At 44.0% G+C, this 27,032-nt stretch overlaps 2 protein-coding genes across 2 annotated transcripts; both read right to left on the reverse strand.

Moving 5' to 3' along the window:
* Nucleotides 1-2,474: 2,474 nt before the first annotated feature.
* LOC310771233 (WD repeat-containing protein 76-like) lies at nucleotides 2,475-16,711 on the reverse strand. The gene is made up of 9 exons (XM_083663889.1): nucleotides 15,716-16,711; nucleotides 14,349-14,510; nucleotides 11,882-11,997; nucleotides 11,541-11,648; nucleotides 11,224-11,376; nucleotides 11,075-11,128; nucleotides 7,590-7,860; nucleotides 6,285-6,447; nucleotides 2,475-2,557 (listed from the first exon to the last, which is right to left on the reverse strand). The coding sequence occupies exons 1-7, from the start codon at nucleotides 15,845-15,847 to the stop codon at nucleotides 7,605-7,607; spliced, it is 981 nt and encodes a 326-aa protein (XP_083520015.1). The 5' UTR covers nucleotides 15,848-16,711; the 3' UTR covers nucleotides 2,475-2,557; nucleotides 6,285-6,447; nucleotides 7,590-7,604.
* LOC310771238 (WD repeat-containing protein 76-like) lies at nucleotides 15,875-26,578 on the reverse strand (the record flags this gene model as incomplete). The annotated part of the gene is made up of 6 exons (XM_083663893.1): nucleotides 26,450-26,578; nucleotides 25,145-25,307; nucleotides 23,778-23,888; nucleotides 21,313-21,428; nucleotides 20,972-21,079; nucleotides 15,875-15,878 (listed from the first exon to the last, which is right to left on the reverse strand). The coding sequence occupies exons 2-6, from the start codon at nucleotides 25,274-25,276 to the stop codon at nucleotides 15,875-15,877; spliced, it is 471 nt and encodes a 156-aa protein (XP_083520019.1). The 5' UTR covers nucleotides 25,277-25,307; nucleotides 26,450-26,578.
* Between the last annotated feature and the right edge of the window lie 454 nt (nucleotides 26,579-27,032).

Raw genomic sequence — 27,032 nt, forward strand, 5'->3', positions numbered from 1 at the left:
TTAGATAGCATCCACCCCTCCCGGATTGAAATTAGGCGTGAACCATGGGCGTTAAGCTTATTATGTCTGAGGAGTCTATTTATTTAATTTTATTTTGCCTTTATATAAACAGGTAAATCAGTGCGACCTGAATTTAACGAGCAACTTTCAATATTCGTCTGATCGACTTTATGGATCACAAAGGCAGCATCATGTATTACAAGCTACACGTAACGGAAGGCTTTCTTACCTTTGGTTCCAGTTTTTTTATAAAGCATATACCCATGTTGTGAAGTAGCCTAATTAAGTCCGTTCTGAAAGCGTGTTGACTGGAAGAAAAAAAGTGTGAAACAGCTGCAGTCTGATTTTAATAACGTTATCGACGGCGTCATTATAGACCACTTGGTTTCTACTTCTGGTTATGTCACTTTCAGAAGAACAGAGCGAATCTCAGGCACAGTGGGCAACGCAAGGCACACACCTGCTCAAGTGACTCGGGCTATAGTAGGAGCACAGTCTGAATGCTAACATTAGTTGTTTTTCGTAAGGGAACGCACAACAGGCGAGACAGCCTGCAGATATGCTTCGGTTAACTTATTTCTGATCGGAGAACTTCAATCTGGAGGTTGTTTTCCCTCAGTCCTCCTGTCATTTCTTTATGAATGAGCCGAGATTGCCGTCTTCCCGCGGCTTAGCCTTTTAGACAGACGTCGATTCTGCGCTGATACTACCTCTACCGGGGGAACGAAAGGCGTAACAAAATGACACGCCATTCCGTTCTTGCGACTTTTATACAGGAGGCATCATTCTACAGGCGGCGCCCCCGCCAGGCCAGTAAAATAATTGCAATTTGTTTTTTTGTTTTTCTGCTCTCCCCAAAATTTAAATATACCTTTATGGCATATTATTACAATTACAATATAGCAATAATGGTGTTGACAGTAATAGAAGATGCCAAATCATTCAAAACAATCAGCATTTTGCTTTTAGGAGCATTGTGCCAGCGTGCGGCGCTGTTCCAAAACATGTAAACGTGTCGTTGCCTGCGAAACGCTCATCCCATAATACAAATGTTCGCATCGCATCCCATAATAGTATGATGATACTTGGGATGCCATTGCGAACATAGATGCGAACAGGTTAGCTAAAAGTTTAGCGTCACCAGCGAGGGGCCCCACCGTTGCGGTCGAGGTACATTTCGAAATCCCTCCAGGCCTGAAAATCTTTCTAGGGGAAACACTGCAGGAGGCGAGACATAACGCTGCAACGAACGCGGCTTTCACAGTCTGTGTTAAAGGGGCTATAGATTGAGACAGCTTTCCTGATTTCCCCTCCCCTGATCAGGTAACATAATGACTTTGGAAAAACAGTTAGCAAGCACGACTCCCATAAAGATATATAAAAAGTATACAGGTGCCTGGGTCGGAGGATACTAGTAGGTGACAGATGTCCCGGCACACGCGGTTTAAGAAAAAATATCTTATTTATTGTGGGCAAGCAAGGTGATGAACGTTTCGCCTAGAAGCCTTCTAGGCGAAACGTTCATCACCTTGCTTGTATAATAAGATATTTTTTCTTAAACCGTGTGTGCCGGGACATCTGTAACATAATGACTTTCCCACACTGAGAGGCTATGTTCAAGTGAGTGGATGTACCCGATGGAAGTCAGCAAAGGAGCTGTGGTGGTCATTGCTGAGGTGTCATATATCCTATGGAAAAAGAAAAGAAAATGCACATTCAATTTAGAGATGTAATTCCAAAACAAGTAGTGCAGTGCAAGTGCTTTAAGCTGTGTCAGCCCCACCTAATCGTGTTGTCCATACAGGAGCTGAGCACTCTGTTCCCTGTACTAGGGGAGAAATAAGCACTGGTTATGCTTAAAGAGTGGCCGTGCAGCTGGCAGACCGCCTGGCTCTCGGTCTTCTTCAGACAGCGGCTATCGTAAATACTCACAAGCCTGCAGAGAAGAAGGAAAATTAGTTTGGACTATTTATAGACTGGACAGACTACAGCTGAACTGACTACAAGCAGGCAATCCAATTTAACAACTTTAGAAAACAAATGATCAAAGTGATTACTGCTCTGGAGAAAATATAAATTAATCAAAGATATGAGTCATACCTGCTCTCGGCCACTGCAAAGTACTGCTTGTTTAGTGGATGGACGCTAACACAGTGAAGGCTCTTGGGGTTGAGGGTGTAGAGGGTGTGGAGGGACTCATGGGAGTTGCTGCAGAGAAATTAAAAACATTAAGAGATTAGAAGCAGCTTTGTACCAGTCTGGAAAACATTATGCATGTTTCTGACAATGTTGTTTATGATTAATAAAAAAAGAGAGCAGGCGGTTAGCACTCTTCATGCTTACTGACATTCAACATGATGAAGAGAGATGGTAAAGAATAGAGAAGTGCTGCATTTTTTAAATCATTAATACAACAGTTGAAGAAGATGGCAGTATGTTACCCTGGGGTGCGCCTATCCACAATGGCAACATCTCCACCAAATTGCCCGACAACTAGTGTCATACAGTCATGTGACAGGAAGTCAAAGGTTTTCAGGCCATCTTCAATAGAATACACCTGGTAGGAAGTAGAAAATGATTCAGATCAGCTGGTGAAGTAGGAATATCTTAAAACTGGAGTGGGTTTACAATTCATGCACGATTTTACATCAACTTAATGAGGACATGGAATGTTTTTTTAAACATCTCCACTGATTTATAAGTTTGTTGCAAAGCAGTAATGAGTAAGTCCAGAATATTTCAGCAAAATTAACCGATGTTGTGCTTGAGGGCGGCTGTTCCAACTACAGATTGTTTATTTTTTCTATATGCACACATCCAGGGAGAATCGAATTGAAAACCTTAACAAGCGTTAATGACCCATGCCAGCAGGCGGGGGAGGATTTCTCAATGCAGAAAATATATAGAGAATATATAGAGAAGGTAAACACTGTCCATCTGCTTATATTACGGAGATTGTAAACTGATGCAAAGTGGGTTGAAAATCGGCAAAGCCTTCCTTTAATTACACATAGCTGCATCAAGACTTGTTTGTGTAAAAACTGTTCCTGAAATGGAACTGTACACCTGTGATGTCAGCCCCAGCAGAATGTCCAGCAACAAGTGATGTCACAGGTGTTTAACACCCATTTAGAATCCTACCCTTTTCTCCATACTGTATTTCTGCCCTGGGGGCCTGTATCTTATTATAATATATATAGGGGGGGGGGGGGGTTCATAATGATCATGAGCCCAAAATGTAAATTCATTACCCCCGCCCCCCCCAAAAATAAAATAATAATAACACCGCGCTCTTCAAGTTAAAAGGTATTGGTTCAAACTGTACTTACTGGCTGAAATTATGATTATTATTATCATTATATATACAGTATATATATATTGTTACAGAGTGATATGTGATTGACATGTGATTGTCAGGGACCCCCTTGTTTAACTCATTGAGTGCCAATGACGTCGATCGACGTCAAATGCGTTTTTTGACGGTGGGACGTGGATCAAAGCCTCCTGCATCTCCTGTACAAATATTGTAGCTATTGGATGTGTATAACCTATTTTACGGACTCATTAGGTGGCGACAGTGCTCTCCAGATTAGAGAAAGGTCAGGAAAACAGTAGGAAAAAGCCCCGTGATGAAAGTGAAACCGCTCATGCTGCAGGCGGAGCCATATAGATTGCTCTGGCTGCAGCTGACGTTGGCTGCGAACAGCAGTCAATCCGCTCCCACAACTGAGCCCCTCTGCCTCTGTCTGTCTGTCTGCATAGTTTCTCCACACGATTAGCCGCCAGAAAAGCAGCACCCGACACTGAAAAGCCAAACAATTCTCAGCAGTCCGGTTTGGCTTTTCCGTGTCGCGCTGGGAGCCGGCGCACAAAAACGGAGCACTCCGAAAATAGACGCTGGGTGCGTGAGGCTGTGTGTTAGTGTGGGGAGGAGTTTGCAGCTGAGGGGGGGGGAGAGGGGGGTGGGGCACGCAGGGCACCACACAACTACACCACGTCACTACATCAGAAAATATTAGCTAGAGTCAGTGAATGTGCTTGAAATGCTTCATTTCACAAAAGGCTGAATAACTCAGCTTCTAATTTGAAACGCCTGAAAACGCTGAAAACAACCTATCTTCTCCGGCTCATAACTAAAGAACGGAAAATGGTATCAATAAACTTTTTTTTGCTGATGATACAATAGAGTCTCCTTGTTCTTTGTGCGTGTTCGGTGTTTACATAGTAATATCACACAATATTCTGTGGGCCTCGAGAAATCACTGAAAACGCTCTGAAACTCTGGCACTGGGAGCGTCCGTTCTCCAAAAGTGGCTGGCACTCAATGAGTTAATTATAATATGTCAATTTACGTCTTTGCATCAGAGGATCAAACAGGAAGTGGGAGTGGCTTAGAGATTATATCCGTGGCATTTCAGGTGCGCAGGCCCCCCCCCCCCCCTCTCTGCCATGTTGGTCTGCTAGTCTGATCAGGAAGCCATGTATCGCTCCTGTTCCCCAGTGCTCTATTGATCCCTCCGTTTCCACGTGTATGGGTGTGACTGTGTGTGTGAGATATTATTTTGAATTAGCGTCCCCAATCTACTGAACGGGAGCTGCTGATGGCCCGCTCCACACTACCGACTGAGCTGTCCACACAAGCCGGGCTGTCTAGGTGTCATCGCCCCATGCTGATAGCAGGTGAGCTGCTCCCATTCACTTTGTGACTTCTTGTTTGATATTTCTGTGCAAAGACGTTCTGTGTTGTTGTGGCAGGTGTGGACTGACTAGACACGAGCTTGATCCTATTTTGAGAGCCAGATCTGTCACAATATATATATATATATATATATATAGTAAATTCGTAGATAGATGCCACTGGGGAAGGGGGGGTGATCAATAAAACTACATTTTATGGAACAAAATTTACATCTTCAAAGAGGGCCTTCTCTACATCCATGCAGCGTAGAGATCCATCGTAGCTGAGGGTCAGCAGGTGGCTAGGATGAGTCCTGGAGAACATCATGCAGCTCACTGGACGCTGAGAGTGGGGCTCAAAAAGCAGCACGCCATCATCACCGTAATCACCACCCTTAACTCATTGAATGCCATGGACGTCCTTCGACGTCCAATTAAATAGTGACGTAGAGTGCCACGGACGTCCTTCGACGTCCAATGCGTTTTTTGACGGTGGGACGTCGATCAAAGCCTTCCGCAGCTCCTGTACAACTATAGTAGCTATTGGAGGTCTATAACCTATTTTACAGAAGCCTTAGGTGGCGACAGTGCTCTCCAGATTACAGAAATGTCAGGAATACACAGCCTGAAATAGCCTTGATGAAAGAGAACCCGCTCATGCTGCAGTCCAGAGCCATGTAGATTGTTCTGGCTGCAACTGACGGTGCGTGCGAACACAGTCAATCCGCGCACACAACTGAGTCCTTCTGCCTCTGTCTGTCTGTCAGCATAGTTTCTCCACATGATTAGCCGCTAGAAAAGCAGCAGCGCGACACTGAAAAGCCAAACCTTTCACTGCAGTCCGCGTGTGGCTTCTCCATGTTGCGCTGCCTGGGAGGCGGCGCTTCCCAGGCTTCCTAGACGCTTGGTGCGAGGCTGTGTGTTACTAGTGTGGGGAGGAGTTTTCAGCTGAGGGGGGGGAGGGGGGGAGGGGGGGAGGGGGGGTGGGGCACGCAGGGCAGGACACAACTACACCACATCACTACATCAGAAAATATTACCGTATCTAGAGTCAGTGAATGTGCTTGAAATGCTGCATTTCACAAAAGGCTGAATATCTCAGCTTATAATTTGAAATGCCTGAAAACGCTGAAAACAACCTATCTTCTCCGGCTCATAACTAAAGAACGGAAAATGGTATCAATAAACTTTTTTTTGCTGATGATACAATAGAGTCTCCTTGTTCTTTTTGCGTGTTCGGTGTTTACATAGTAATATCACACAATATTCTGTGGGCCTCGAGAAATCACTGAAAACGCTCTGAAAACTCTGGCACTGGGAGCGTCCGTTCTCCAAAAGTGGCTGGCACTCAATGAGTTAAAGAGTAAATAATAAATCAATCAAGTTGTACTGTAACACTGTACTTTTCCCCTAAGTGTCCAGTCATTGATGTTTTACTTCAGGAACTCATTTCCTTGTCATTTTAGCGGACATCCACAGGCTGGCAAAAGTAGGAACCAAATTTATGTATTTTTTGTGTCACTGGAATACGATTCAGAACATCCAAACTCCCAAATTCTAAAAAGATGGTGTTAGCAAATGGTTATGATCAAAGCAAAGAAACTCACCAAGTTCCAGAGTCCTACATGCCCCCATTTATCTCCTGCAGCCATGAGCAGACTGCTAGTGCAGGGGTGGAAGGCAGCAGAGTATATGCGTTGTTGAACCACTTTGGCCACTTGATCTTCAGTTATCCTCATGGTCTTAAGGGAAGAGCGATACCTGCATCACCTGCAACCACAAAGATGAACTGTAAAAGACCACACAAAAATATATTGTATAGTCAATTCTATTTAAACGCCCAGCGATGCATCAACATTTTTTTTTTTTTACAAATGTCAGATGTCTAAATATTCAGACTTAAACATCATAAACAGTCAGGACACAAAGTGACAAACAGGAGTCATGAGGTAAAGTTGTTTGAAGCCACTGTAGTTATCATAGTCTGAAGTCTCTAGTCGACTTCCTCAACGGTGGGACTGTGAGCCGGCTCCCGCCTGCTCTCTGCAGCCCTGTGCAGGTGTTGCTCTCTGGTACAACACACAATCTCCAGCTCTTTCTACGGGTGCTGGTACTGTTCTTTATCAGCCAGCTGGTTGTTATCCAGCCAGGCGATGGCCTGGTGGCACCTCTCCGCACCTTCCTCTGGTCCTCCTCGCTAATCTTGCCCTTCACGTTGAAGGCGTATGACTCCAGGGATTTTTTTTTATTATTTTTTGTGCATTCGTGCAGGACTTCACCTGGGAGGATCGACAGGCAAGGGAACAACTGTGGCCGAAAATCAAGCAAGCCAGATCGCTGGGTAAGGTGGCTTTCTACAAAGGCCACGTCGCAGTAATTGATGGACGTACAGTAAAGGCTTAATGTATTAAATGCAAACAGCAGTCAAAAGAAACAAGAAAAAAAACATATAGACAATATTCCAAGGTTTGGCCTGCCATTAAGAGAACAGTATAAAACTCAATCAATTGCGACTCCAAGAATGAACAGTCTAAATTCTTCGCCATACGGTGCATTACGCAAAACAGCCAGAAGATGGCGATGTTGCCCAAGGCAAACAGCCTGGCAGATAGCTAAAACGTCTAAAACAAGCAGCTATTGACAGCTGTCTATTTTTGAAAGAGCAGTTGGAGTATCAGGATGTTGGAAATAGTCCTGAAAGTGAGACAAATAGTAAAGGGAGAAACTAGGTTTTCTGAAGCTTTGAACCAATTGTGAACCTGGGGACATCTGCTGGTCAAATTTGAAACAGGATGCCCCCTAAAAACAATGATTTAGTAGCCTAGTCTACATTATCCTGAAACAAATCCAATTTGTGGGACTTCATAATAGACATATGTAGGCATTTATAAATGGTGGCGTTGTTCGTGCACGTTTTGGTCCTGGTCTCAGTTGGTGAAGACATGCAGGCGTCCTGAGTTGTTGCCGCCCAGCAAAGCATTCCTTGTAGGATGGAAGGCTGTGATGGACAGCACCGTGCTGAGGTGGTGGTCGTCTCTGAAGGAGTGCTGCAGCTGGCCGCTTTCGTGGAAGACCTGCACCTGGCGAGGCCGCTCCATGCTTCCCACCACAAAGCAGTCCTCTTGTTTAGGGTCCCACACTGCTGATAGCTTCGTCAGCCATCGGCCTGTGTTCAGGTTATGTCTGAAAATAAATTTCAGACAACTTAGCATACAGTATAGTCTGATGAAGAATGTGTTACCCACTTCTAGTAAAATCTGACTGGACTCACTGTAGCAGGAGTAATGGCATGTAAACAATTGCATTGCCTTTTCATGTGGTTTTTTCTACCAAAGAAAAAGAAAAGGAAATCCGCACTGTTTTTTAAGCTCCCACGTGAGTTTTTTAATTACAAAAAAGCAACGGGTCTTCATCAGGCAGTACAGAGAACAAGCTCTCTGTGCATGGGCATATATATAACCTCACATGGGGTGGTGGTGCCCCAATCAGGTGACGACAGACACCTGTGATCATTACAAAATACATAATTGTTGAAAGAGTCCACAAGAATACAACTTTTTTTAAAGATCATATAATAACAGAGGTAAACAAATTCTAAAATACCCGATACAAAAGAAATACAAGAAGTAAAACATGCAGGTGAATATTATTATCCCTATCTATACCAATAAGAAACCAAAGAAATGTAAAAGTATAGTACGGTAGGCCAAGGTAGGTTCAGGCAGGGTTTGAACCCAGGACTCCCAGGTGAGAGTCGTACGTGCTACCCACATGACCGAAGAGCCAGGCACATGTCTACAATGGCCAAGGTGTATACATATAACAACAGAATATAATAAAGTTAAAACATCACAGCAATGGCTTGACGTCTAGTTCTTCATTGAGGCCATACGGTGCCAACGTGTTGAGTGTATATATGTGAAAAGCCACACGTTGTAAAAGTCATTGTTCGTGGTCACCTCCTCTAGGGGGCTTTTCAACCTTCTCTATCCCCATGTACCGGAGTGAGGAGATGCTGTGTCCTGCTTGTTTGAAGTGGACTGCAACAGGGTTACGTTCATCACCGCATCTGATGTTGCTGCAATGCTCGCTAATCCTAGTGCGGAGGGCTCTAGACATTTTCCCCACATAAGCTAATCCACAAGGACATTTTATCTTTAAAAAAGTTGTATTCTTGTGGAAAGACCTACTCTTTCAACAATTATGTATTTTGTAATGATCACAGGTGTCTGTCATCACCTGATTGGGGCACCACCACCCCATGTGAGGTTATATATATGCCCATGCACAGAGAGCTTGTTCTCTGTACTGCCTGATGAAGACCCGTGAGGGTCAAAATGTTGCTTTTTTGTAATTAAAAAACTAACCGTGGGAGCTTAAAAAACAGTGTGCGGATTTCCTTTTCTTTTTCTATACGCGTATTTTTTCCAGCACCTGTTGAAATAATCTTGGATGTGCGTGCACTCTACTCTTCTGCATATTTCTACCAAAGACACACAATTGTTAATTTTGGTTTGACATTTTTTTTATGTACGGTAATTTAAGTGCCGAGTTGGAAAGGCTTGTTGTCGCTGTGATACTGGCTTATAATAAAACTGTAATAAAAATAGAAACAGTGATAAGTATTATGATGACCTGAGATAAACCTTCTACTACCCAAAACTCAAATGTATCAATCACTGTGGCACTGATGAAGATCCGCCATTAGGCCCTCTCTGCACTTTCACACAGAACCAAGCAGCCCTGCCATACAGGAGTGTGCTTTAGATAGCATCCACCCCTCCCGGATTGAAATTAGGCGTGAACCATGGGCGTTAAGCTTATTATGTCTGAGGAGTCTATTTATTTAATTTTATTTTGCCTTTATATAAACAGGTAAATCAGTGCGACCTGAATTTAACGAGCAACTTTCAATATTCGTCTGATCGACTTTATGGATCACAAAGGCAGCATCATGTATTACAAGCTACACGTAACGGAAGGCTTTCTTACCTTTGGTTCCAGTTTTTTTATAAAGCATATACCCATGTTGTGAAGTAGCCTAATTAAGTCCGTTCTGAAAGCGTGTTGACTGGAAGAAAAAAAGTGTGAAACAGCTGCAGTCTGATTTTAATAACGTTATCGACGGCGTCATTATAGACCACTTGGTTTCTACTTCTGGTTATGTCACTTTCAGAAGAACAGAGCGAATCTCAGGCACAGTGGGCAACGCAAGGCACACACCTGCTCAAGTGACTCGGGCTATAGTAGGAGCACAGTCTGAATGCTAACATTAGTTGTTTTTCGTAAGGGAACGCACAACAGGCGAGACAGCCTGCAGATATGCTTCGGTTAACTTATTTCTGATCGGAGAACTTCAATCTGGAGGTTGTTTTCCCTCAGTCCTCCTGTCATTTCTTTATGAATGAGCCGAGATTGCCGTCTTCCCGCGGCTTAGCCTTTTAGACAGACGTCGATTCTGCGCTGATACTACCTCTACCGGGGGAACGAAAGGCGTAACAAAATGACACGCCATTCCGTTCTTGCGACTTTTATACAGGAGGCATCATTCTACAGGCGGCGCCCCCGCCAGGCCAGTAAAATAATTGCAATTTGTTTTTTTGTTTTTCTGCTCTCCCCAAAATTTAAATATACCTTTATGGCATATTATTACAATTACAATATAGCAATAATGGTGTTGACAGTAATAGAAGATGCCAAATCATTCAAAACAATCAGCATTTTGCTTTTAGGAGCATTGTGCCAGCGTGCGGCGCTGTTCCAAAACATGTAAACGTGTCGTTGCCTGCGAAACGCTCATCCCATAATACAAATGTTCGCATCGCATCCCATAATAGTATGATGATACTTGGGATGCCATTGCGAACATAGATGCGAACAGGTTAGCTAAAAGTTTAGCGTCACCAGCGAGGGGCCCCACCGTTGCGGTCGAGGTACATTTCGAAATCCCTCCAGGCCTGAAAATCTTTCTAGGGGAAACACTGCAGGAGGCGAGACATAACGCTGCAACGAACGCGGCTTTCACAGTCTGTGTTAAAGGGGCTATAGATTGAGACAGCTTTCCTGATTTCCCCTCCCCTGATCAGGTAACATAATGACTTTGGAAAAACAGTTAGCAAGCACGACTCCCATAAAGATATATAAAAAGTATACAGGTGCCTGGGTCGGAGGATACTAGTAGGTGACAGATGTCCCGGCACACGCGGTTTAAGAAAAAATATCTTATTTATTGTGGGCAAGCAAGGTGATGAACGTTTCGCCTAGAAGCCTTCTAGGCGAAACGTTCATCACCTTGCTTGTATAATAAGATATTTTTTCTTAAACCGTGTGTGCCGGGACATCTGTAACATAATGACTTTCCCACACTGAGAGGCTATGTTCAAGTGAGTGGATGTACCCGATGGAAGTCAGCAAAGGAGCTGTGGTGGTCATTGCTGAGGTGTCATATATCCTATGGAAAAAGAAAAGAAAATGCACATTCAATTTAGAGATGTAATTCCAAAACAAGTAGTGCAGTGCAAGTGCTTTAAGCTGTGTCAGCCCCACCTAATCGTGTTGTCCATACAGGAGCTGAGCACTCTGTTCCCTGTACTAGGGGAGAAATAAGCACTGGTTATGCTTAAAGAGTGGCCGTGCAGCTGGCAGACCGCCTGGCTCTCGGTCTTCTTCAGACAGCGGCTATCGTAAATACTCACAAGCCTGCAGAGAAGAAGGAAAATTAGTTTGGACTATTTATAGACTGGACAGACTACAGCTGAACTGACTACAAGCAGGCAATCCAATTTAACAACTTTAGAAAACAAATGATCAAAGTGATTACTGCTCTGGAGAAAATATAAATTAATCAAAGATATGAGTCATACCTGCTCTCGGCCACTGCAAAGTACTGCTTGTTTAGTGGATGGACGCTAACACAGTGAAGGCTCTTGGGGTTGAGGGTGTAGAGGGTGTGGAGGGACTCATGGGAGTTGCTGCAGAGAAATTAAAAACATTAAGAGATTAGAAGCAGCTTTGTACCAGTCTGGAAAACATTATGCATGTTTCTGACAATGTTGTTTATGATTAATAAAAAAAGAGAGCAGGCGGTTAGCACTCTTCATGCTTACTGACATTCAACATGATGAAGAGAGATGGTAAAGAATAGAGAAGTGCTGCATTTTTTAAATCATTAATACAACAGTTGAAGAAGATGGCAGTATGTTACCCTGGGGTGCGCCTATCCACAATGGCAACATCTCCACCAAATTGCCCGACAACTAGTGTCATACAGTCATGTGACAGGAAGTCAAAGGTTTTCAGGCCATCTTCAATAGAATACACCTGGTAGGAAGTAGAAAATGATTCAGATCAGCTGGTGAAGTAGGAATATCTTAAAACTGGAGTGGGTTTACAATTCATGCACGATTTTACATCAACTTAATGAGGACATGGAATGTTTTTTTAAACATCTCCACTGATTTATAAGTTTGTTGCAAAGCAGTAATGAGTAAGTCCAGAATATTTCAGCAAAATTAACCGATGTTGTGCTTGAGGGCGGCTGTTCCAACTACAGATTGTTTATTTTTTCTATATGCACACATCCAGGGAGAATCGAATTGAAAACCTTAACAAGCGTTAATGACCCATGCCAGCAGGCGGGGGAGGATTTCTCAATGCAGAAAATATATAGAGAATATATAGAGAAGGTAAACACTGTCCATCTGCTTATATTACGGAGATTGTAAACTGATGCAAAGTGGGTTGAAAATCGGCAAAGCCTTCCTTTAATTACACATAGCTGCATCAAGACTTGTTTGTGTAAAAACTGTTCCTGAAATGGAACTGTACACCTGTGATGTCAGCCCCAGCAGAATGTCCAGCAACAAGTGATGTCACAGGTGTTTAACACCCATTTAGAATCCTACCCTTTTCTCCATACTGTATTTCTGCCCTGGGGGCCTGTATCTTATTATAATATATATAGGGGGGGGGGGGGGTTCATAATGATCATGAGCCCAAAATGTAAATTCATTACCCCCGCCCCCCCCAAAAATAAAATAATAATAACACCGCGCTCTTCAAGTTAAAAGGTATTGGTTCAAACTGTACTTACTGGCTGAAATTATGATTATTATTATCATTATATATACAGTATATATATATTGTTACAGAGTGATATGTGATTGACATGTGATTGTCAGGGACCCCCTTGTTTAACTCATTGAGTGCCAATGACGTCGATCGACGTCAAATGCGTTTTTTGACGGTGGGACGTGGATCAAAGCCTCCTGCATCTCCTGTACAAATATTGTAGCTATTGGATGTGTATAACCTATTTTACGGACTCATTAGGTGGCGACAGTGCTCTCCAGATTAGAGAAAGGTCAGGAAAACAGTAGGAAAAAGCCCCGTGATGAAAGTGAAACCGCTCATGCTGCAGGCGGAGCCATATAGATTGCTCTGGCTGCAGCTGACGTTGGCTGCGAACAGCAGTCAATCCGCTCCCACAACTGAGCCCCTCTGCCTCTGTCTGTCTGTCTGCATAGTTTCTCCACACGATTAGCCGCCAGAAAAGCAGCACCCGACACTGAAAAGCCAAACAATTCTCAGCAGTCCGGTTTGGCTTTTCCGTGTCGCGCTGGGAGCCGGCGCACAAAAACGGAGCACTCCGAAAATAGACGCTGGGTGCGTGAGGCTGTGTGTTAGTGTGGGGAGGAGTTTGCAGCTGAGGGGGGGGGAGAGGGGGGTGGGGCACGCAGGGCACCACACAACTACACCACGTCACTACATCAGAAAATATTAGCTAGAGTCAGTGAATGTGCTTGAAATGCTTCATTTCACAAAAGGCTGAATAACTCAGCTTCTAATTTGAAACGCCTGAAAACGCTGAAAACAACCTATCTTCTCCGGCTCATAACTAAAGAACGGAAAATGGTATCAATAAACTTTTTTTTGCTGATGATACAATAGAGTCTCCTTGTTCTTTGTGCGTGTTCGGTGTTTACATAGTAATATCACACAATATTCTGTGGGCCTCGAGAAATCACTGAAAACGCTCTGAAACTCTGGCACTGGGAGCGTCCGTTCTCCAAAAGTGGCTGGCACTCAATGAGTTAATTATAATATGTCAATTTACGTCTTTGCATCAGAGGATCAAACAGGAAGTGGGAGTGGCTTAGAGATTATATCCGTGGCATTTCAGGTGCGCAGGCCCCCCCCCCCCCTCTCTGCCATGTTGGTCTGCTAGTCTGATCAGGAAGCCATGTATCGCTCCTGTTCCCCAGTGCTCTATTGATCCCTCCGTTTCCACGTGTATGGGTGTGACTGTGTGTGTGAGATATTATTTTGAATTAGCGTCCCCAATCTACTGAACGGGAGCTGCTGATGGCCCGCTCCACACTACCGACTGAGCTGTCCACACAAGCCGGGCTGTCTAGGTGTCATCGCCCCATGCTGATAGCAGGTGAGCTGCTCCCATTCACTTTGTGACTTCTTGTTTGATATTTCTGTGCAAAGACGTTCTGTGTTGTTGTGGCAGGTGTGGACTGACTAGACACGAGCTTGATCCTATTTTGAGAGCCAGATCTGTCACAATATATATATATATATATATATATAGTAAATTCGTAGATAGATGCCACTGGGGAAGGGGGGGTGATCAATAAAACTACATTTTATGGAACAAAATTTACATCTTCAAAGAGGGCCTTCTCTACATCCATGCAGCGTAGAGATCCATCGTAGCTGAGGGTCAGCAGGTGGCTAGGATGAGTCCTGGAGAACATCATGCAGCTCACTGGACGCTGAGAGTGGGGCTCAAAAAGCAGCACGCCATCATCACCGTAATCACCACCCTTAACTCATTGAATGCCATGGACGTCCTTCGACGTCCAATTAAATAGTGACGTAGAGTGCCACGGACGTCCTTCGACGTCCAATGCGTTTTTTGACGGTGGGACGTCGATCAAAGCCTTCCGCAGCTCCTGTACAACTATAGTAGCTATTGGAGGTCTATAACCTATTTTACAGAAGCCTTAGGTGGCGACAGTGCTCTCCAGATTACAGAAATGTCAGGAATACACAGCCTGAAATAGCCTTGATGAAAGAGAACCCGCTCATGCTGCAGTCCAGAGCCATGTAGATTGTTCTGGCTGCAACTGACGGTGCGTGCGAACACAGTCAATCCGCGCACACAACTGAGTCCTTCTGCCTCTGTCTGTCTGTCAGCATAGTTTCTCCACATGATTAGCCGCTAGAAAAGCAGCAGCGCGACACTGAAAAGCCAAACCTTTCACTGCAGTCCGCGTGTGGCTTCTCCATGTTGCGCTGCCTGGGAGGCGGCGCTTCCCAGGCTTCCTAGACGCTTGGTGCGAGGCTGTGTGTTACTAGTGTGGGGAGGAGTTTTCAGCTGAGGGGGGGGAGGGGGGGAGGGGGGGTGGGGCACGCAGGGCAGGACACAACTACACCACATCACTACATCAGAAAATATTACCGTATCTAGAGTCAGTGAATGTGCTTGAAATGCTGCATTTCACAAAAGGCTGAATATCTCAGCTTATAATTTGAAATGCCTGAAAACGCTGAAAACAACCTATCTTCTCCGGCTCATAACTAAAGAACGGAAAATGGTATCAATAAACTTTTTTTTGCTGATGATACAATAGAGTCTCCTTGTTCTTTTTGCGTGTTCGGTGTTTACATAGTAATATCACACAATATTCTGTGGGCCTCGAGAAATCACTGAAAACGCTCTGAAAACTCTGGCACTGGGAGCGTCCGTTCTCCAAAAGTGGCTGGCACTCAATGAGTTAAAGAGTAAATAATAAATCAATCAAGTTGTACTGTAACACTGTACTTTTCCCCTAAGTGTCCAGTCATTGATGTTTTACTTCAGGAACTCATTTCCTTGTCATTTTAGCGGACATCCACAGGCTGGCAAAAGTAGGAACCAAATTTATGTATTTTTTGTGTCACTGGAATACGATTCAGAACATCCAAACTCCCAAATTCTAAAAAGATGGTGTTAGCAAATGGTTATGATCAAAGCAAAGAAACTCACCAAGTTCCAGAGTCCTACATGCCCCCATTTATCTCCTGCAGCCATGAGCAGACTGCTAGTGCAGGGGTGGAAGGCAGCAGAGTATATGCGTTGTTGAACCACTTTGGCCACTTGATCTTCAGTTATCCTCATGGTCTTAAGGGAAGAGCGATACCTGCATCACCTGCAACCACAAAGATGAACTGTAAAAGACCACACAAAAATATATTGTATAGTCAATTCTATTTAAACGCCCAGCGATGCATCAACATTTTTTTTTTTTTACAAATGTCAGATGTCTAAATATTCAGACTTAAACATCATAAACAGTCAGGACACAAAGTGACAAACAGGAGTCATGAGGTAAAGTTGTTTGAAGCCACTGTAGTTATCATAGTCTGAAGTCTCTAGTCGACTTCCTCAACGGTGGGACTGTGAGCCGGCTCCCGCCTGCTCTCTGCAGCCCTGTGCAGGTGTTGCTCTCTGGTACAACACACAATCTCCAGCTCTTTCTACGGGTGCTGGTACTGTTCTTTATCAGCCAGCTGGTTGTTATCCAGCCAGGCGATGGCCTGGTGGCACCTCTCCGCACCTTCCTCTGGTCCTCCTCGCTAATCTTGCCCTTCACGTTGAAGGCGTATGACTCCAGGGATTTTTTTTTATTATTTTTTGTGCATTCGTGCAGGACTTCACCTGGGAGGATCGACAGGCAAGGGAACAACTGTGGCCGAAAATCAAGCAAGCCAGATCGCTGGGTAAGGTGGCTTTCTACAAAGGCCACGTCGCAGTAATTGATGGACGTACAGTAAAGGCTTAATGTATTAAATGCAAACAGCAGTCAAAAGAAACAAGAAAAAAAACATATAGACAATATTCCAAGGTTTGGCCTGCCATTAAGAGAACAGTATAAAACTCAATCAATTGCGACTCCAAGAATGAACAGTCTAAATTCTTCGCCATACGGTGCATTACGCAAAACAGCCAGAAGATGGCGATGTTGCCCAAGGCAAACAGCCTGGCAGATAGCTAAAACGTCTAAAACAAGCAGCTATTGACAGCTGTCTATTTTTGAAAGAGCAGTTGGAGTATCAGGATGTTGGAAATAGTCCTGAAAGTGAGACAAATAGTAAAGGGAGAAACTAGGTTTTCTGAAGCTTTGAACCAATTGTGAACCTGGGGACATCTGCTGGTCAAATTTGAAACAGGATGCCCCCTAAAAACAATGATTTAGTAGCCTAGTCTACATTATCCTGAAACAAATCCAATTTGTGGGACTTCATAATAGACATATGTAGGCATTTATAAATGGTGGCGTTGTTCGTGCACGTTTTGGTCCTGGTCTCAGTTGGTGAAGACATGCAGGCGTCCTGAGTTGTTGCCGCCCAGCAAAGCATTCCTTGTAGGATGGAAGGCTGTGATGGACAGCACCGTGCTGAGGTGGTGGTCGTCTCTGAAGGAGTGCTGCAGCTGGCCGCTTTCGTGGAAGACCTGCACCTGGCGAGGCCGCTCCATGCTTCCCACCACAAAGCAGTCCTCTTGTTTAGGGTCCCACACTGCTGATAGCTTCGTCAGCCATCGGCCTGTGTTCAGGTTATGTCTGAAAATAAATTTCAGACAACTTAGCATACAGTATAGTCTGATGAAGAATGTGTTACCCACTTCTAGTAAAATCTGACTGGACTCACTGTAGCAGGAGTAATGGCATGTAAACAATTGCATTGCCTTTTCATGTGGTTTTTTCTACCAAAGAAAAAGAAAAGGAAATCCGCACTGTTTTTTAAGCTCCCACGTGAGTTTTTTAATTACAAAAAAGCAACGGGTCTTCATCAGGCAGTACAGAGAACAAGCTCTCTGTGCATGGGCATATATATAACCTCACATGGGGTGGTGGTGCCCCAATCAGGTGACGACAGACACCTGTGATCATTACAAAATACATAATTGTTGAAAGAGTCCACAAGAATACAACTTTTTTTAAAGATCATATAATAACAGAGGTAAACAAATTCTAAAATACCCGATACAAAAGAAATACAAGAAGTAAAACATGCAGGTGAATATTATTATCCCTATCTATACCAATAAGAAACCAAAGAAATGTAAAAGTATAGTACGGTAGGCCAAGGTAGGTTCAGGCAGGGTTTGAACCCAGGACTCCCAGGTGAGAGTCGTACGTGCTACCCACATGACCGAAGAGCCAGGCACATGTCTACAATGGCCAAGGTGTATACATATAACAACAGAATATAATAAAGTTAAAACATCACAGCAATGGCTTGACGTCTAGTTCTTCATTGAGGCCATACGGTGCCAACGTGTTGAGTGTATATATGTGAAAAGCCACACGTTGTAAAAGTCATTGTTCGTGGTCACCTCCTCTAGGGGGCTTTTCAACCTTCTCTATCCCCATGTACCGGAGTGAGGAGATGCTGTGTCCTGCTTGTTTGAAGTGGACTGCAACAGGGTTACGTTCATCACCGCATCTGATGTTGCTGCAATGCTCGCTAATCCTAGTGCGGAGGGCTCTAGACATTTTCCCCACATAAGCTAATCCACAAGGACATTTTATCTTTAAAAAAGTTGTATTCTTGTGGAAAGACCTACTCTTTCAACAATTATGTATTTTGTGATGATCACAGGTGTCTGTCATCACCTGATTGGGGCACCACCACCCCATGTGAGGTTATATATATGCCCATGCACAGAGAGCTTGTTCTCTGTACTGCCTGATGAAGACCCGTGAGGGTCAAAATGTTGCTTTTTTGTAATTAAAAAACTAACCGTGGGAGCTTAAAAAACAGTGTGCGGATTTCCTTTTCTTTTTCTATACGCGTATTTTTTCCAGCACCTGTTGAAATAATCTTGGATGTGCGTGCACTCTACTCTTCTGCATATTTCTACCAAAGACACACAATTGTTAATTTTGGTTTGACATTTTTTTTATGTACGGTAATTTAAGTGCCGAGTTGGAAAGGCTTGTTGTCGCTGTGATACTGGCTTATAATAAAACTGTAATAAAAATAGAAACAGTGATAAGTATTATGATGACCTGAGATAAACCTTCTACTACCCAAAACTCAAATGTATCAATCACTGTGGCACTGATGAAGATCCGCCATTAGGCCCTCTCTGCACTTTCACACAGAACCAAGCAGCCCTGCCATACAGGAGTGTGCTTTAGATAGCATCCACCCCTCCCGGATTGAAATTAGGCGTGAACCATGGGCGTTAAGCTTATTATGTCTGAGGAGTCTATTTATTTAATTTTATTTTGCCTTTATATAAACAGGTAAATCAGTGCGACCTGAATTTAACGAGCAACTTTCAATATTCGTCTGATCGACTTTATGGATCACAAAGGCAGCATCATGTATTACAAGCTACACGTAACGGAAGGCTTTCTTACCTTTGGTTCCAGTTTTTTTATAAAGCATATACCCATGTTGTGAAGTAGCCTAATTAAGTCCGTTCTGAAAGCGTGTTGACTGGAAGAAAAAAAGTGTGAAACAGCTGCAGTCTGATTTTAATAACGTTATCGACGGCGTCATTATAGACCACTTGGTTTCTACTTCTGGTTATGTCACTTTCAGAAGAACAGAGCGAATCTCAGGCACAGTGGGCAACGCAAGGCACACACCTGCTCAAGTGACTCGGGCTATAGTAGGAGCACAGTCTGAATGCTAACATTAGTTGTTTTTCGTAAGGGAACGCACAACAGGCGAGACAGCCTGCAGATATGCTTCGGTTAACTTATTTCTGATCGGAGAACTTCAATCTGGAGGTTGTTTTCCCTCAGTCCTCCTGTCATTTCTTTATGAATGAGCCGAGATTGCCGTCTTCCCGCGGCTTAGCCTTTTAGACAGACGTCGATTCTGCGCTGATACTACCTCTACCGGGGGAACGAAAGGCGTAACAAAATGACACGCCATTCCGTTCTTGCGACTTTTATACAGGAGGCATCATTCTACAGGCGGCGCCCCCGCCAGGCCAGTAAAATAATTGCAATTTGTTTTTTTGTTTTTCTGCTCTCCCCAAAATTTAAATATACCTTTATGGCATATTATTACAATTACAATATAGCAATAATGGTGTTGACAGTAATAGAAGATGCCAAATCATTCAAAACAATCAGCATTTTGCTTTTAGGAGCATTGTGCCAGCGTGCGGCGCTGTTCCAAAACATGTAAACGTGTCGTTGCCTGCGAAACGCTCATCCCATAATACAAATGTTCGCATCGCATCCCATAATAGTATGATGATACTTGGGATGCCATTGCGAACATAGATGCGAACAGGTTAGCTAAAAGTTTAGCGTCACCAGCGAGGGGCCCCACCGTTGCGGTCGAGGTACATTTCGAAATCCCTCCAGGCCTGAAAATCTTTCTAGGGGAAACACTGCAGGAGGCGAGACATAACGCTGCAACGAACGCGGCTTTCACAGTCTGTGTTAAAGGGGCTATAGATTGAGACAGCTTTCCTGATTTCCCCTCCCCTGATCAGGTAACATAATGACTTTGGAAAAACAGTTAGCAAGCACGACTCCCATAAAGATATATAAAAAGTATACAGGTGCCTGGGTCGGAGGATACTAGTAGGTGACAGATGTCCCGGCACACGCGGTTTAAGAAAAAATATCTTATTTATTGTGGGCAAGCAAGGTGATGAACGTTTCGCCTAGAAGCCTTCTAGGCGAAACGTTCATCACCTTGCTTGTATAATAAGATATTTTTTCTTAAACCGTGTGTGCCGGGACATCTGTAACATAATGACTTTCCCACACTGAGAGGCTATGTTCAAGTGAGTGGATGTACCCGATGGAAGTCAGCAAAGGAGCTGTGGTGGTCATTGCTGAGGTGTCATATATCCTATGGAAAAAGAAAAGAAAATGCACATTCAATTTAGAGATGTAATTCCAAAACAAGTAGTGCAGTGCAAGTGCTTTAAGCTGTGTCAGCCCCACCTAATCGTGTTGTCCATACAGGAGCTGAGCACTCTGTTCCCTGTACTAGGGGAGAAATAAGCACTGGTTATGCTTAAAGAGTGGCCGTGCAGCTGGCAGACCGCCTGGCTCTCGGTCTTCTTCAGACAGCGGCTATCGTAAATACTCACAAGCCTGCAGAGAAGAAGGAAAATTAGTTTGGACTATTTATAGACTGGACAGACTACAGCTGAACTGACTACAAGCAGGCAATCCAATTTAACAACTTTAGAAAACAAATGATCAAAGTGATTACTGCTCTGGAGAAAATATAAATTAATCAAAGATATGAGTCATACCTGCTCTCGGCCACTGCAAAGTACTGCTTGTTTAGTGGATGGACGCTAACACAGTGAAGGCTCTTGGGGTTGAGGGTGTAGAGGGTGTGGAGGGACTCATGGGAGTTGCTGCAGAGAAATTAAAAACATTAAGAGATTAGAAGCAGCTTTGTACCAGTCTGGAAAACATTATGCATGTTTCTGACAATGTTGTTTATGATTAATAAAAAAAGAGAGCAGGCGGTTAGCACTCTTCATGCTTACTGACATTCAACATGATGAAGAGAGATGGTAAAGAATAGAGAAGTGCTGCATTTTTTAAATCATTAATACAACAGTTGAAGAAGATGGCAGTATGTTACCCTGGGGTGCGCCTATCCACAATGGCAACATCTCCACCAAATTGCCCGACAACTAGTGTCATACAGTCATGTGACAGGAAGTCAAAGGTTTTCAGGCCATCTTCAATAGAATACACCTGGTAGGAAGTAGAAAATGATTCAGATCAGCTGGTGAAGTAGGAATATCTTAAAACTGGAGTGGGTTTACAATTCATGCACGATTTTACATCAACTTAATGAGGACATGGAATGTTTTTTTAAACATCTCCACTGATTTATAAGTTTGTTGCAAAGCAGTAATGAGTAAGTCCAGAATATTTCAGCAAAATTAACCGATGTTGTGCTTGAGGGCGGCTGTTCCAACTACAGATTGTTTATTTTTTCTATATGCACACATCCAGGGAGAATCGAATTGAAAACCTTAACAAGCGTTAATGACCCATGCCAGCAGGCGGGGGAGGATTTCTCAATGCAGAAAATATATAGAGAATATATAGAGAAGGTAAACACTGTCCATCTGCTTATATTACGGAGATTGTAAACTGATGCAAAGTGGGTTGAAAATCGGCAAAGCCTTCCTTTAATTACACATAGCTGCATCAAGACTTGTTTGTGTAAAAACTGTTCCTGAAATGGAACTGTACACCTGTGATGTCAGCCCCAGCAGAATGTCCAGCAACAAGTGATGTCACAGGTGTTTAACACCCATTTAGAATCCTACCCTTTTCTCCATACTGTATTTCTGCCCTGGGGGCCTGTATCTTATTATAATATATATAGGGGGGGGGGGGGTTCATAATGATCATGAGCCCAAAATGTAAATTCATTACCCCCGCCCCCCCCAAAAATAAAATAATAATAACACCGCGCTCTTCAAGTTAAAAGGTATTGGTTCAAACTGTACTTACTGGCTGAAATTATGATTATTATTATCATTATATATACAGTATATATATATTGTTACAGAGTGATATGTGATTGACATGTGATTGTCAGGGACCCCCTTGTTTAACTCATTGAGTGCCAATGACGTCGATCGACGTCAAATGCGTTTTTTGACGGTGGGACGTGGATCAAAGCCTCCTGCATCTCCTGTACAAATATTGTAGCTATTGGATGTGTATAACCTATTTTACGGACTCATTAGGTGGCGACAGTGCTCTCCAGATTAGAGAAAGGTCAGGAAAACAGTAGGAAAAAGCCCCGTGATGAAAGTGAAACCGCTCATGCTGCAGGCGGAGCCATATAGATTGCTCTGGCTGCAGCTGACGTTGGCTGCGAACAGCAGTCAATCCGCTCCCACAACTGAGCCCCTCTGCCTCTGTCTGTCTGTCTGCATAGTTTCTCCACACGATTAGCCGCCAGAAAAGCAGCACCCGACACTGAAAAGCCAAACAATTCTCAGCAGTCCGGTTTGGCTTTTCCGTGTCGCGCTGGGAGCCGGCGCACAAAAACGGAGCACTCCGAAAATAGACGCTGGGTGCGTGAGGCTGTGTGTTAGTGTGGGGAGGAGTTTGCAGCTGAGGGGGGGGGAGAGGGGGGTGGGGCACGCAGGGCACCACACAACTACACCACGTCACTACATCAGAAAATATTAGCTAGAGTCAGTGAATGTGCTTGAAATGCTTCATTTCACAAAAGGCTGAATAACTCAGCTTCTAATTTGAAACGCCTGAAAACGCTGAAAACAACCTATCTTCTCCGGCTCATAACTAAAGAACGGAAAATGGTATCAATAAACTTTTTTTTGCTGATGATACAATAGAGTCTCCTTGTTCTTTGTGCGTGTTCGGTGTTTACATAGTAATATCACACAATATTCTGTGGGCCTCGAGAAATCACTGAAAACGCTCTGAAACTCTGGCACTGGGAGCGTCCGTTCTCCAAAAGTGGCTGGCACTCAATGAGTTAATTATAATATGTCAATTTACGTCTTTGCATCAGAGGATCAAACAGGAAGTGGGAGTGGCTTAGAGATTATATCCGTGGCATTTCAGGTGCGCAGCCCCCCCCCCCCCTCTCTGCCATGTTGGTCTGCTAGTCTGATCAGGAAGCCATGTATCGCTCCTGTTCCCCAGTGCTCTATTGATCCCTCCGTTTCCACGTGTATGGGTGTGACTGTGTGTGTGAGATATTATTTTGAATTAGCGTCCCCAATCTACTGAACGGGAGCTGCTGATGGCCCGCTCCACACTACCGACTGAGCTGTCCACACAAGCCGGGCTGTCTAGGTGTCATCGCCCCATGCTGATAGCAGGTGAGCTGCTCCCATTCACTTTGTGACTTCTTGTTTGATATTTCTGTGCAAAGACGTTCTGTGTTGTTGTGGCAGGTGTGGACTGACTAGACACGAGCTTGATCCTATTTTGAGAGCCAGATCTGTCACAATATATATATATATATATATATATAGTAAATTCGTAGATAGATGCCACTGGGGAAGGGGGGGTGATCAATAAAACTACATTTTATGGAACAAAATTTACATCTTCAAAGAGGGCCTTCTCTACATCCATGCAGCGTAGAGATCCATCGTAGCTGAGGGTCAGCAGGTGGCTAGGATGAGTCCTGGAGAACATCATGCAGCTCACTGGACGCTGAGAGTGGGGCTCAAAAAGCAGCACGCCATCATCACCGTAATCACCACCCTTAACTCATTGAATGCCATGGACGTCCTTCGACGTCCAATTAAATAGTGACGTAGAGTGCCACGGACGTCCTTCGACGTCCAATGCGTTTTTTGACGGTGGGACGTCGATCAAAGCCTTCCGCAGCTCCTGTACAACTATAGTAGCTATTGGAGGTCTATAACCTATTTTACAGAAGCCTTAGGTGGCGACAGTGCTCTCCAGATTACAGAAATGTCAGGAATACACAGCCTGAAATAGCCTTGATGAAAGAGAACCCGCTCATGCTGCAGTCCAGAGCCATGTAGATTGTTCTGGCTGCAACTGACGGTGCGTGCGAACACAGTCAATCCGCGCACACAACTGAGTCCTTCTGCCTCTGTCTGTCTGTCAGCATAGTTTCTCCACATGATTAGCCGCTAGAAAAGCAGCAGCGCGACACTGAAAAGCCAAACCTTTCACTGCAGTCCGCGTGTGGCTTCTCCATGTTGCGCTGCCTGGGAGGCGGCGCTTCCCAGGCTTCCTAGACGCTTGGTGCGAGGCTGTGTGTTACTAGTGTGGGGAGGAGTTTTCAGCTGAGGGGGGGGAGGGGGGGAGGGGGGGTGGGGCACGCAGGGCAGGACACAACTACACCACATCACTACATCAGAAAATATTACCGTATCTAGAGTCAGTGAATGTGCTTGAAATGCTGCATTTCACAAAAGGCTGAATATCTCAGCTTATAATTTGAAATGCCTGAAAACGCTGAAAACAACCTATCTTCTCCGGCTCATAACTAAAGAACGGAAAATGGTATCAATAAACTTTTTTTTGCTGATGATACAATAGAGTCTCCTTGTTCTTTTTGCGTGTTCGGTGTTTACATAGTAATATCACACAATATTCTGTGGGCCTCGAGAAATCACTGAAAACGCTCTGAAAACTCTAGCACTGGGAGCGTCCGTTCTCCAAAAGTGGCTGGCACTCAATGAGTTAAAGAGTAAATAATAAATCAATCAAGTTGTACTGTAACACTGTACTTTTCCCCTAAGTGTCCAGTCATTGATGTTTTACTTCAGGAACTCATTTCCTTGTCATTTTAGCGGACATCCACAGGCTGGCAAAAGTAGGAACCAAATTTATGTATTTTTTGTGTCACTGGAATACGATTCAGAACATCCAAACTCCCAAATTCTAAAAAGATGGTGTTAGCAAATGGTTATGATCAAAGCAAAGAAACTCACCAAGTTCCAGAGTCCTACATGCCCCCATTTATCTCCTGCAGCCATGAGCAGACTGCTAGTGCAGGGGTGGAAGGCAGCAGAGTATATGCGTTGTTGAACCACTTTGGCCACTTGATCTTCAGTTATCCTCATGGTCTTAAGGGAAGAGCGATACCTGCATCACCTGCAACCACAAAGATGAACTGTAAAAGACCACACAAAAATATATTGTATAGTCAATTCTATTTAAACGCCCAGCGATGCATCAACATTTTTTTTTTTTTACAAATGTCAGATGTCTAAATATTCAGACTTAAACATCATAAACAGTCAGGACACAAAGTGACAAACAGGAGTCATGAGGTAAAGTTGTTTGAAGCCACTGTAGTTATCATAGTCTGAAGTCTCTAGTCGACTTCCTCAACGGTGGGACTGTGAGCCGGCTCCCGCCTGCTCTCTGCAGCCCTGTGCAGGTGTTGCTCTCTGGTACAACACACAATCTCCAGCTCTTTCTACGGGTGCTGGTACTGTTCTTTATCAGCCAGCTGGTTGTTATCCAGCCAGGCGATGGCCTGGTGGCACCTCTCCGCACCTTCCTCTGGTCCTCCTCGCTAATCTTGCCCTTCACGTTGAAGGCGTATGACTCCAGGGATTTTTTTTTATTATTTTTTGTGCATTCGTGCAGGACTTCACCTGGGAGGATCGACAGGCAAGGGAACAACTGTGGCCGAAAATCAAGCAAGCCAGATCGCTGGGTAAGGTGGCTTTCTACAAAGGCCACGTCGCAGTAATTGATGGACGTACAGTAAAGGCTTAATGTATTAAATGCAAACAGCAGTCAAAAGAAACAAGAAAAAAAACATATAGACAATATTCCAAGGTTTGGCCTGCCATTAAGAGAACAGTATAAAACTCAATCAATTGCGACTCCAAGAATGAACAGTCTAAATTCTTCGCCATACGGTGCATTACGCAAAACAGCCAGAAGATGGCGATGTTGCCCAAGGCAAACAGCCTGGCAGATAGCTAAAACGTCTAAAACAAGCAGCTATTGACAGCTGTCTATTTTTGAAAGAGCAGTTGGAGTATCAGGATGTTGGAAATAGTCCTGAAAGTGAGACAAATAGTAAAGGGAGAAACTAGGTTTTCTGAAGCTTTGAACCAATTGTGAACCTGGGGACATCTGCTGGTCAAATTTGAAACAGGATGCCCCCTAAAAACAATGATTTAGTAGCCTAGTCTACATTATCCTGAAACAAATCCAATTTGTGGGACTTCATAATAGACATATGTAGGCATTTATAAATGGTGGCGTTGTTCGTGCACGTTTTGGTCCTGGTCTCAGTTGGTGAAGACATGCAGGCGTCCTGAGTTGTTGCCGCCCAGCAAAGCATTCCTTGTAGGATGGAAGGCTGTGATGGACAGCACCGTGCTGAGGTGGTGGTCGTCTCTGAAGGAGTGCTGCAGCTGGCCGCTTTCGTGGAAGACCTGCACCTGGCGAGGCCGCTCCATGCTTCCCACCACAAAGCAGTCCTCTTGTTTAGGGTCCCACACTGCTGATAGCTTCGTCAGCCATCGGCCTGTGTTCAGGTTATGTCTGAAAATAAATTTCAGACAACTTAGCATACAGTATAGTCTGATGAAGAATGTGTTACCCACTTCTAGTAAAATCTGACTGGACTCACTGTAGCAGGAGTAATGGCATGTAAACAATTGCATTGCCTTTTCATGTGGTTTTTTCTACCAAAGAAAAAGAAAAGGAAATCCGCACTGTTTTTTAAGCTCCCACGTGAGTTTTTTAATTACAAAAAAGCAACGGGTCTTCATCAGGCAGTACAGAGAACAAGCTCTCTGTGCATGGGCATATATATAACCTCACATGGGGTGGTGGTGCCCCAATCAGGTGACG

This window comes from Poromitra crassiceps (genome assembly GCF_964638095.1).
Source record: "Poromitra crassiceps genome assembly, contig: HAP1_SCAFFOLD_452, whole genome shotgun sequence".
Classification (NCBI taxonomy): domain Eukaryota; kingdom Metazoa; phylum Chordata; class Actinopteri; order Beryciformes; family Melamphaidae; genus Poromitra; species Poromitra crassiceps.